Source organism: Nanorana parkeri, unplaced genomic scaffold (assembly GCF_000935625.1).
Source record: "Nanorana parkeri isolate BGI_ZX_2015 unplaced genomic scaffold, ASM93562v1 scaffold97, whole genome shotgun sequence".
In the NCBI taxonomy this organism is placed as follows: domain Eukaryota; kingdom Metazoa; phylum Chordata; class Amphibia; order Anura; family Dicroglossidae; genus Nanorana; species Nanorana parkeri.
The window spans coordinates 756,374-768,583 of NW_017306365.1; the positions used below are offsets into that span (position 1 = coordinate 756,374).

The 12,210-nt window shown below is 39.0% G+C and overlaps 1 protein-coding gene across 1 annotated transcript; it reads right to left on the minus strand.

The window, feature by feature from the left end:
- Window positions 1–1,458: 1,458 nt before the first annotated feature.
- On the minus strand, window positions 1,459–11,496 carry NR2E3 (nuclear receptor subfamily 2 group E member 3). The gene is made up of 8 exons (XM_018552781.1): window positions 11,385–11,496; window positions 9,875–10,025; window positions 8,429–8,532; window positions 7,919–8,167; window positions 6,986–7,167; window positions 6,341–6,581; window positions 6,131–6,236; window positions 1,459–1,651 (listed from the first exon to the last, which is right to left on the minus strand). The coding sequence occupies exons 1-8, from the start codon at window positions 11,437–11,439 to the stop codon at window positions 1,519–1,521; spliced, it is 1,221 nt and encodes a 406-aa protein (XP_018408283.1). The 5' UTR covers window positions 11,440–11,496; the 3' UTR covers window positions 1,459–1,518.
- Window positions 11,497–12,210: the final 714 nt, after the last annotated feature.

Consider the following 12,210-nt stretch of genomic DNA (forward strand, 5'->3'; position numbering starts at 1 on the left):
CTCATGATTCTTTAATTCTTTCAGTGTTACTCTGTTCTACTGGAGATTGATTCGGTAACTGTTCTACTGGTGTCATGATTCTTTGATTCATTGTACTTGTATACTATTGCCTCAGAACTGTTGTAAGCTTGTAACCAGTTGTTGGTTGTCAGCGTACTGTTAGCTGCCTGATTGATTGCAGGGAGGGGCTGGCAGAAGCTGACCTCTCTCACACTAGGATCATATTAGTGCTGCGGCCCTGTTGATTCAACACAGAACTGTTTCAAATTAATCAGTTCAGTCTGATGAATCAATTCATCCAGTTCACTGAAAAGAATCGATTCAAAGGAATGATTTGTTCATGAACTGGTCATCACTAGTGTTTATCTAGAGCTTAGCTTTATGTTTGTGTTCCATGTATCTGTACTGCTCCTGTGTTGTTATCATTGACTTTGCATGTTATCAAGAAAATTGTACATGTACATACATGCCCATCCTGTGTAAATATGTGTATGATGTTTGGTGATGTATCTTTAGTATGGCTGGATTGTAAAATAAATATTTATTTCATATAAGCTGTAAAACATTAACACAAAAAAAAACCCCAAATACAAATAGTCTAATATTACAGGAAGGTTCACGCAGCAATAACATGTAAGAATATGTTTCTTTTTTGACACATATTAAACCTTTTTGGAGCTGACAGCACACTGTCAAAGATCAAGAAGAGTATGTCTAGGAACAAAAATGATCCATATTTAAAGCTGAACTCAAACCTTTCATTTAAATATATTCTTAAATATCCACAATGAATATAAATCCACTTTGTGTGCACCAAATGCCTTTGCAGTTTTTACCAAAGTAGTAGTGATATAATGACTGTGCTGTACAAAGCCTGTACAGAAAGCAGAGCTTTGGGAGGAGCCCAGAATGCCCCACCCACTACAAGCTGCCTGCAGAAAACTATGAGAAGGGGTATATACAAGACCAGTCACCCTGCACAAAGAGATGGAGAAGCAGTGACTGGTCTTAGTTACAGGAAACACCTGCATAAACGAACATTCTCCCACTAGGTTACTGCACGGATCTGGAAGAATTAAACAAAGTACACCAAGGTTCAAGTAAGAATACACATGACTCTTGATTTTAGACAATATTTGTTTGTCCTGGAGTTCAGCTTTAATGAAGGGAAACAGAGTTGCTGCCCAATGCACCCAGACATTTTATAATTCAGATTAATATGTTACTATATCAAGTTGCTGTAGATTCTGCTCCCTGATTAATTTCTTCATATACAAGTCTTTGTAAATATGGCAGGTAGAAGAATGATATTCCCTGTGTGGGTATACACACACAATACTGCAATAGGTGTGGCAGAAATCCTTGTCTTGTGATTGCATTGCTGTGCTTAAGTTCCATTGAAGTTCTTAGCTCAGTCTTCTTTTTCATGAATGGACCCCTGTAAAAGGGCCTTGCATTTCACTACTATATTAGCAGCTGGTTACATTGTGTTACTGCCACACTGGCTTAGTGGCATGTTCAGTTCTTAAACATGTCACAGAGGAGTTTCTCCATGGGAGTGTTTCCAATGGTGCGGTGGAAAAACAGAAGCTCTATGCGTTCAGAGGAGATGAATCGAAGAGATGGAGACAGTAGAAGCAGCTTTCCAAACCTAATGAAATAGAAATCAATGTGTCAAGTTAATGGCTTATCCCTTAAGTGTAACATTTTATTTTGTTACCCCCACCTACCCTCAATCAGTCTTATGCTGGCCATTCACCGGCAGATTTTTGTATGAACATTCATACGAAAAAAATCTCATCAGAATATTCAATAATGCCATCACATTTGACGAATGTCGTTCACAATTGCGTTTGAAAAAAGATTTTGCTAAATACCACATTTCGATCACTGAAAAAATTTCAGTCCTGCTCCTTTGATTTTTTTTTTTGTCATTGCAGTTAAGACCAATTTTCAATTTGACCCCATTAAAGCCATTGAAGCTTTTTTTTTTTTTAGTTTTGACTAGAGTAAGGGCGGGTTATAACCACGAACAGTGTTTTTTTTTGTTTTTTTTGCTGTGTCCCACTGGAGATATTTTCCTTCACTACCTGTGCATTAGCCACAACAGGAAGTGGGAGGAAATCCCTCCAAATAGAGGGAAGTCCCTGGCCGTCAACAGAGTCACCAGAACTAGTGTTCCCATTGGAAGTGTCCCCAGAATTTGTTATTTTCTTTGACTTTCAGTGATAACGGTCACCAGAATGGAGGCCCTTTCACACGGCCGGTCCGATCAGTTTCCGCCTGTCAGTTTTTCAAGCAGACCCGATTGGATGCCAAATGTAAGTCTATAGGCAGCCATGTGTAAATGGACCGGCGTCCGTTTACACCCGGTTACCCCCGACTCAGGACAGATCCTGAAAAACAAACGGATCAGAGATCTGTTTCACCAGACCAGATCGTGCCCGGCACGGGGGTAATCTGATGTAAACAGACACATGTCCATTTACATCCGAATCCCCATAGACCACCATGGGGTCTGGTAATTGCAGTTTTTACTACATCATAAGATGGAGGAAAAAACTGTACGGACACGGATGTCACAGCGGTGACATCCGCTCATTACTGATATGTTCAGGAGAGGATCCGTGCTCAGCCCTTGTGAAAGGAGCTTCACAGGGACACGGGCAGTAATAAAAACCTGAGAGGAGTTCTACTCCCTCTCTAATCTCTCCAAACTAGAAAAAGTTTTGGCTTCAGTTGCACTTTTACTATTAGGAAATCAAGCGGATGTTGAAAATCCAAAACAAACTTCTACTTGAACATTTTGCATTACAGTATTGTCTATTAATGAGCTGATACTTTCCATAAACTTCCAGTCAGTAATATCACAATAGGCTTCATGGAGACACCTGCCAAGAGTCTCCCACTTCTTTAACCCTTTCACTGCCATGTCAGGCTCCCATTTTCCACGTTAGGTGGCCAGGCCATTTTTCCTATTTTTCACTTAAAGCTTTGAAAGTTAAAAGACCTCCAGCGGGGTTTTTTTTTTTGTTTTTTTTAAGCACGGGGCTTGTAGGATTAAAAGATGGCACTGCATCCTATGATAGTTGCACAAATATTTATCAAATCTATATTTTTCAATGAAAATATACTAAAATCAATTTTACTGTAGTGCACACAAATACAACAGAACGTCTTACAAAATCGAAAAGGTAAACCTGCAATAATATCAATACATTAATGTTAATACATTTGGGTTGTGGTAATTCAAAGTCTGCAGCAGTGAGTTGCAGTGCCATTCATTTTTAATGGCACCCCATTAAATGGTACCAAAGCGTTTCAATACATATGTGTTTCAACGCACAAGAATGGGAAGCATCTCTGTGTTGTAGTGCACAGCATAGAAAAAGCGCTTCATGTATGATTGTATGTGCATTGTAGTGTGCTGGCACTGCATCAAAAAAAGAATGCATGTTAAAATATTATTCATAAAGCTCATTAAGGAGACACTGTCACTTTGCCCATTCAAAGCAAACTGACAGTGTTGGGGAAAAGCCCCCTCCCCCATGAACAAGAGTGATCCCCTATCAGCCCATTTAGATTTGTGTGTTCTACTACTACATGTTACTACAGTGCCCATCAACATGTGCTACAGTGCATTGCAGTACCATTCAATTTAAGCAATGTAGCTACACATATGTCACGTGTTGTGGTGTGCTGCATTTTATAAAAGGGTCACGTAGGCCCATTAACATTTCTGTGTTGTAGTAATGCATGCATCACCAAGTGCATTATCAAGTGCATGTGTTGATGTGCCATTTATTTGGAAGGGCAGCCTTAAGGCCCCATTCACACCTGACCGTTTTGTAGCGCGTCCTACGCTCGATGAACGCTCTACAAAACGGTCAAAAAAATAAATAGCATTGTAGTCAATGGTATCGTTCCCACCTGTCCGTATTTCCGCCCGTCCCGAACGCTCTACAAAACGGCCCACGCATGAAAAGGTCCCGGAGCGTTTTTTGCTGCGTATTGGTCCGTTTTGTAGGGCGTTTTCCATTTGTATACTGCCAAGTAGCCTTTGGGGTCGCGCGACTTTTTTACCGCGAATCGCGGTAAAAAAAAACGTGCGACAGACGCGCATATTACAATACGCATAGGTGTGAATGGGGGCTAAGCCTTACACAATGCACGTTAATGTCCAACATTACCTGGCCCACAGACTTATGAAAAAGGTAAGTATGAAAAAAGAGCAAACAAACATGCAGGGCACTCTTCATGAGGAAGATACAGTTGGTGGCATGGAGGTTGAGGCTGAATTTGGGGTTTAAAGTGTATTTCCACTTTTGTAGCCAAATTGGGATAACACCCACAGTATTTGGTATTTCTTACATGTTCTGATACACACTTCATAACAAAAAACAATTGCCGCTTACATTTTTAAATGCTTTTTACTTGCTTAAAATTCCTACATCTAGCTTCTAGCATCTAGCTTCCCCTATGTAATGTTAAGGAGAGGGTTGCGTGAAGTTATGTTTACTCTAATTAACCTTGTCTGTACAGTGATGGCAGATTTCGAATCTGGGCATTTTACCAGTCAATTTAGCAGTTATCTTTTTATTCAGCAATGTCCAGGATACTTAAGTGTTTAGCGTTTCCAGGCTCTCATCATTGTTAACTGCCTCCGGGCCGGCCGTAGTAGAAAACCGGCCGGCCCGGAGCTCTCTAGATCTGAGCGGGCGTCTTTAGACGTCCACACAGACACGCCCGCCCGCGCGCGAAAGGGGGAAATGGCTGTTATTTAAAAACAGGCAGCGATGCCTGTTACCATACAAGAGATCCGCCGGCTGTAGAGCCGGCGGATCGCGTGTATGGGTGCCGATCGGTCCCCCCCCCCGTTGTCCCGCTGATCCCGGGCTCCGCTTTGCCCGGTGCGAGCCCGGGATCAGCATGTCGCCTGTGTCACAGGGGATCAGAGGGAGATTGTTACATGAGCTCCCTCCGGTCCTCTCTCCTCTGCAAGAATGCGGAAGTGTTGTATAATACATCACTTCCGCATTCTTGTGCCACTCTCCAGCTTCAGAAGCTGGAAAGAAGTTGATGGAGCAAATCTGTGCTTCATCAGCTTCTTTTGGGGGGTCCTAGGTGACATTAGGGGTCTTGGAGACCTCTGATGTCTCCATAAAGAGGACCTGTCACATATTTTGCTATCACATAGGGGAGTTTAATTAGCCCTCGTATGTGATAGCAATGAAGTTTAGTGGGGAAAAAAAAGGGGGAAAAAAAAGGGGGAAAAAAATGAAAAAAAAAAATGTAAGTCCCCCCCCCAAAAAAATTTAAAGTTGCACAGGTTACATATCGCCGCGAACGTCGGAGTGAGAGCAATAATTCTAGGGACATCAATGACTGATAACACTAAACTGATGAGCGGTAAAAGCTTTTAAAGTGTCGCCTATGGCCAATTTTGGGTATGGTAGTTTTCTGCGATTTCGCGGGTGCGTGCAATTTTTAAGCATGACATGTTTGGTGTCTATTTACCCGACGTGACCCCGACTTTTATACTTTACCAAAAAACTGGGTAATAATAATTGTTTCCTAACAATGTAAAAAAAAAAAAACTTTTTTTTTTCAAAATTTTCTGTAATTTTTCCTAATTATAATAAAAAATTAAAGCCGCAGTGGTGATTAAATACCACCAAAAGAAAGCTCTATCTGTCTCCCAAAAATTGTATAAAATTCATTTCAGTACAGCGTTGCATGACGGAATAAACGTCAGTCAAAGTACCGCAGCGCTGAATACTGAAAAATAGCCCGGCCAGGAAGGGGGTCTAAACACCTAGTCTTGAAGTGGTTAATATCTTAAATTGAGAATTGGGGTCAAATATATTTTTTTTTAATAAAACACAAAAAGCCACAGTCTAAAAATATAAACAAATGATAATAAAAATGTGCCTTTTTATTGCTGAAACATTTGAAAGAGAACTCAAGACAGTTTATTTGCTGGCCGCAGTAAAAGCTCCTGTTGCAGCTTACTAGATTTATATCATTCTATACCATATTATAAAAGAAAATGTGACCAATACATTATTACCGGGCAAATGTGAAAACAGAAAATATTAACACCTGAAGGTGAATTTTTAAATGTAATTACCTGACTGGCTGGTTGGGATAATGATTTCTAGTATGCTGAGCCAACATCATCTGAGACTGATCTTGTAGGTTTTCCACTTGTTCGGGGTCTTTAAGGCCTCTGGTCTCTGAAATACAGCAAGAAGTACGATTTAATCAGAGAAGAGAACATGAATTTCAGTGCAGAAATTGATACTTGGGAACAATTTATGATTTATTTTTTAATACCTACCAGGTTTAAAAAGGAGTACTGCCTTCATGCAAGCAAATTCTGTTGGGTCAACACTTAATGATTTAAAACGACCGATTGTTTCTTGAAGGATTCGTACATCCACACTGGAGGAGATAGCTTTACCATGAACACTGGAAGATAAGTCAGGCACAGACAACAAAGGGCAGCTGTCAAGCGGCATAGACCATTGGATAGCACAGAGAAGAAATAGTTCACTCCATGCTTCTTCTAGAAGGATGACCTACATGAAGAGCATAACAAAAAGAAATGGTAATTAAGGCTTCTGCATAGCCAGATACACAAAGTTTAGGAGTTTAAGCATGATGGTTTCACAGATTGAAGCTATATACAACATGGGCACATTTTAGTGCTCCTGCACTGAATAAGCAACCTGTACATTGAGTTTGCATGTTATCCCTGTGCTCGCATTTTTTTCCTCCGGTTACTCCGGTCTCCTACCACACTCCAGACATGCTGGTAATTTAATTGGCTTTAGTCTAAATTGGCCCTTGTATGTGTGCATGTGAGAAAGGGATTTTAGATTGTAAGCTCCTTGAGGACAGGTGTACATTTCTTTGGTGTAACCACAGGGTCACCAAGTCAGCACAACATTGTAGAATATACATCAGCAATTTCTCATCTCACCTGATCTCTGAATGGAAGGTTGGAGAAGACTGGCAGGTTCTTTGCCCATTTCACCGCCATAAATAGGAGTCGGGCAGAGGTTTCATACACCCCTTCTGGACTAGATGTGATAAAGGCAGACATCTGAAAGTCATTAGGAGTGTGTTCTGGCTCATTACTTGTAACATCTATGTTCTCATCAGCTGCAAGAAAAATAAGGTATATGAGAAGTGTCAACACTTGCAATTCTTTCTACAGTATTTATAGTTATCTAATTTGTAAAATGCAGTGACGTAAACCTGTACTTATTTTAGGCAACCATGAAGAAGAGAAGATGTAATTCATAATTACCATATACATAGCTGTTTTTAGTGTTGACTTCACACTATTAAAAGATTAAAAATCGAATCTATTGAGCTTGTGCATGGACATTATGAAAAACATTATAGGAAGATATATGTGTTTCACACAATAGTGCTGCTCTTTACATTCTCCCCACTTGTCATTTACAAGTCTTAAACCCTATTGCACAGGTTATGGTACAAGCAAATAAGGATGTGGAAAGTAACTGCAGTCTGTGAAGAGCAGTGAGTGGCATACAGGGCAGCAATGATCAGACACATGAAGCCCATTCCTTCGTCTTTGTTTTTCTCAAAGCATACTTAAAAAGCAGTACATGCTTTAGTTTAAAGGCACTTAAAATTCATTTCTGCTTTTTGCAGTGGTTCCTAATTGCCATTTTCATCAGGTCCTGTCATTATGGTGACATTAAAATGTCAGTAAAATTCACAAGCTGAAATTCTAGTATTTCTGTAAGAAAAAAAGTCAACTCTGATCTATTAAATGCTATGACATTACTACTGGACTGCTCTTAGATTTATGTATAAGTTAATATGCTTGAATGAATAAAGAAATGGCAGTTAAATACTTATATCCATGTTAAACCATATATACCTTCTTCTGGCTCCAGTTTGGCGCAAGTCTCTGCTGTCATCAAGCTAGCCATGAATCGGTGGTTATGGGGTGGACTCAGGGTTCCTGATATGTTATTTGGGACAGGGGTTCTCAAGTTGTTCACTGGTGGACAGGAAGGAGGAGGCTCCCGAGTGGTTGCCAAGTGTTCAGAGCGGCTATCTGTCTCTAGCTCAATACTGTCCAGTCGAATTTGCGCTGTACTCCGGGGCTGACGCTCATTTTGTACAGCTGAAAAAAAGCAGAATAAATCTGTTCATCCTTGAACTGTTGATACACTTCGGAAAGCTATCTGCTTTTGTCCTTTCCGTGTGTATTCTACTCTTCCATCTGTAGTTGAGTATTTGTTATACTTAATATTTGTCATTTGAAAACTTCTAATTAAAGAATGCAAAAACAAAAACCCAGAATAAATCATAGCCCATTATAGCACTATTTTTATAGAGCAGTAATACATTATAAGCTACCTAAGAAAGCGGGGAAGGAGCTTACCATCCTTGTTCATGCCCGTCTGAAGGCATTTTTTCAGTCTGCAAGCCTGGCACTGATTTCTATGTGCTTTATCCACTGGACACATCCCTGTCCCAGCCTGGCATCTGGAGCGCAAAGTAAAACAAAAAGGCTGTTCATATAAATGTTCAATTATTTTACATTAAAGAAAAATAAGTATGGATCTCTCTCTAGAAAATTGACTGCAAGAAAAGAAAACATTTTCTAAAAAATGTGCACATGATCACCACAGGTTTGTTTTAGCTAACACAGCCTTTGCAGCCAAAATGGCATCATGCTTAATATTATGAAGTCATAATTTGTTAGAGCTTGTTCTTGTGTCTCTATGATTAGGCTTTTTTGGCAAAACATGCGAGAGCCTGTGGATCTTATCATGCTTGTAAAGATTAAGATTCCTGGGAATAAACTTTTTTACATTGAGGTCCAGGTTGTTGAGTGCAGCTTTAGATACATTGGATTAGAAGTGACAGCCATGGTGTTCCTCTGTCGGCTTTTAGGACAGGATGAGTTTGGGCATATGAACATGAGCGGTGTCTTTTTCACAAACTTTTCTGTTAGAGCTTGGGTTGCATACAGCACTGCAATAGTACAGTCATTAGTAAGGCAGCACCCTTTTCTTTACTGGTTTATAAATACATGTTAAATATCAATCTATAATTTCGACATTTCAGAGAAATGAAAACTGGAAACATTGTGGTTTAGTAATCATCCAGCCCTAATAAACAATAACTAGAACAGGTCATAGTGTGTAAAGCAGGTTTTTTGTACAATATATTTAAGTATAAAAAAGACCCAAAGCATTCTAGATAATAGATTAAAAATCAGTCACTGGAAAGGCCAATTAACGTAATTTTAAAGTCATATTAAGGCATAAAGTACCTGTAATTTATGAAGTTGTTAGGTCTAAAGAGGTAAAATGTTGTGTCATTGAGATATGTTATTTTCGTTTTTTTATAAAAAAAAATTAATTTCCAAAAATGGTTTGTTTTTCCCTATATCCCAAGTATGCATAACATCGTGTTAATTTATACTTCTAGAAAACATTCTCCCCCATAGTAACAAAGGGAATGTTCTGGACTCAAAATTTTAGCTTACATTTTATTGGGGATGAAAATGCAACTCCTAACTGTATGCAAAATATGTACATCCGAAATAAAGCGAACTCTAATTTTTGGTGATTTTGGTGAATTAGAACAATCCACCGATCTGTCAATGCACTCCTCCATTTTAGAGTGCATTGTTCAGCAAATATTTCATCATTTTTCGTTTTTTTTAGAACAGAGTAATAAATAGGAAGTTGAAAAGTTGACATCCAGTCACGTACAATGTAAATGAATCTGTAATGATGCAATTGTTACATTCTTACACTGACATGAACAGAATGTCAAGGAAGAATTCTGTAAAGCTGTATACAGTAAGTGGACTTACCGGTAGATAAGCTTTCGGCGAACACTCCTTTTGAAGAAACCACTGCAACCGTTGCAAGCAAAGATGCCGTAGTGCTTCCCACTGCTGCTGTCACCACATACTCTGCACAGCAGAGCTGGGCTAGGGGCTGGACCTGGGGCAGGACTAGGAACTGGAAGGAAAATCAAAGAGGTAAGTACCACACTTTGCAATTCATTTTCTGCATGGCCAGCATACATCTGTCTCCTACATTCTAATATCTAGAGATACAACCAAAGTATTCCAGCCAAACAAATTACATTCCGAGGTCTTGTTTATCAAGGTGTTACAGCACACCCTGCAATTATATTTCAATTCTTAATCTTATAATATAATTTTTCAATGTAAGTGTGGCTCAGACTCTTTGCTTTCACTAAGATCTTTTAAGACACTTTAAAAAATAGGACCCATAGGCGATTTCCAATGTATTTGATTTTTCTTTTACAAAGGTGTTATTTATTTATTTATTTTATTTAATAAAAATTACCATAGATAACCATAGACATAGATAACAAAGACATTAAAGACGATACAGGCAAATATGGAAATGCTTTTATTACAGCATTAGACATCGAGAATCCATGCATTATATCCAGAGCCACAGGTATGACAAACCCAATACAAAATTACATTAAGGCAAGATATAAAGCATACATTGATCTTACTGAACCATAAGGCCAAAGTCAATGGTCAAGGGCAATCACAAGAGGGGTGCACTGGTGGGAGAGCAAATGGACACAAAGGTGCCCATTGCCCCTAATTTTCCCACCATCTATGCGCATCACCAGAAACTATCAGTAATTCAGGAATTAAATGCCTGTCTAAAAGAAAGAAGAAAAACCTAGTAAAGAGAACACATGAAAAGAGGTGAAAAGGTAAGACCAGAGAAGGAAAAGAGAACAGGGAAGGAAGGGGAGAAGTGGGGTGGGGAAATAGGGAACCACAAAGGAGCATGGTTGCCCGGACTAATAGACCCAATTATCATCTCAGCAACGACTGATCAAAGCCATGAGAGGTATTTGATTTTTCAAATTCCTAGCATCTCAGCATGACACTTTCATGCATCTGCAAATACAAAATGTGGTATAAATAATGTTTACCACATTGTATTAACATAATTAGTTTGATGTTGTAAATAACTGTATTCTCTCAATGTATTTCTGATATGGAAATAAATCAACAATGCATTTTACAAAGATATTGAGGCTAAATTTCAAATTGATGTTCATTGAAATGAGGGGATTCTTGTTTTTTCCCTACATGCAGTAAAAGAGGCATGACTTTGTAAAAACCTATTTCTACCCATATCCTTTATTAATGAGACTGGATTAAACAAACTGAGACAATGTCATTCCTGTCTTAAATAAAGGAGGTGGATAGTGTCCTCAAATTCTGTATTATTATTATCACAGGTATTTAACTGACAAAAAAATACATGAATCTTTGCAACAAATAAATGGGTGGAATAGGAATATCAATAAATGTGCCTTACCTGACTGACTTTCTTCTGCACTGGTACTAAAAACGGATCCAGTGGGTGAACTCATGTCACCTTAACTTTCTAGAGTATTTCCTTAGATGATTCTCCTCTTAACAGGTTCTAAGCTTCTTTCAGAGGTGTGAACAGTCTGTCAATTTGACATATGAGCCCAGTTTCTCTAAATTACCCAGTATATTGATTGAGGCAGCTCATATGTCGTATCATAGTATGGAAGATCCAAAAATCAGATGATTCTGCAGAAGGTGAAGCTCTACAGAGTAGGAATGAAGAGGTTTATCAATCTCTTGCTCCTGTCTCTGTTCAGGAGTTTTCGTAGGGCCTGGAGATTAGCTCCTAACGCTGTGTAAGCAGATGCCTCTTGTCATCCTCTTAATCTTTACTGTCTATGAGAAGGTGGAGCAGTCACCCATCTCTATGGAAAATAAGCATGGAGCCCATTCTGTTATGTGAAGGTTCAGTATTTAGCTAGGCAGGAGACTTCTGCATTTGTCCGTTAACCTCAGACCATTCCAAATGCTGATATTTTGCATAACAACCTATATTTACTATAAACGATTATTTATCAGAAAACTCCACCTTAGACAAAGATGTAGATATCCTATATAACGGCGACACCAGAGATTTTGTCATGTAAATTATTGGCAATCACCTTTTCACTTCAATCTGCATGTAGCATTTTGTTTTAAATTGGCAAACAATCAAACACTGGAAGCAACAGGGAGGCTATATATACAGCAGGCCCCCCAGAAATATAATTTCCTGCTTTTGTGATTGACTCAGTCCTATTTTTCAGAGGTCTGAACAAAGGTTGAGGAAA

Coding starts and splice junctions, on each gene's coding strand:
- NR2E3 (XM_018552781.1), bottom strand. CDS start 11,439: ATGAGTTCACCCACTGGATCCGTTTTTAGTACCAGTGCAGAAGAAAGT. Junction 8,533..9,874: donor CGCCGAAAGCTTATCTACCG/GTAAGTCCACTT, acceptor TTTGCGCTCCAG/ATGCCAGGCTGGGACAGGGA. Junction 6,237..6,340: donor AGTACTCCTTTTTAAACCTG/GTAGGTATTAAA, acceptor GCTGTATTTCAG/AGACCAGAGGCCTTAAAGAC.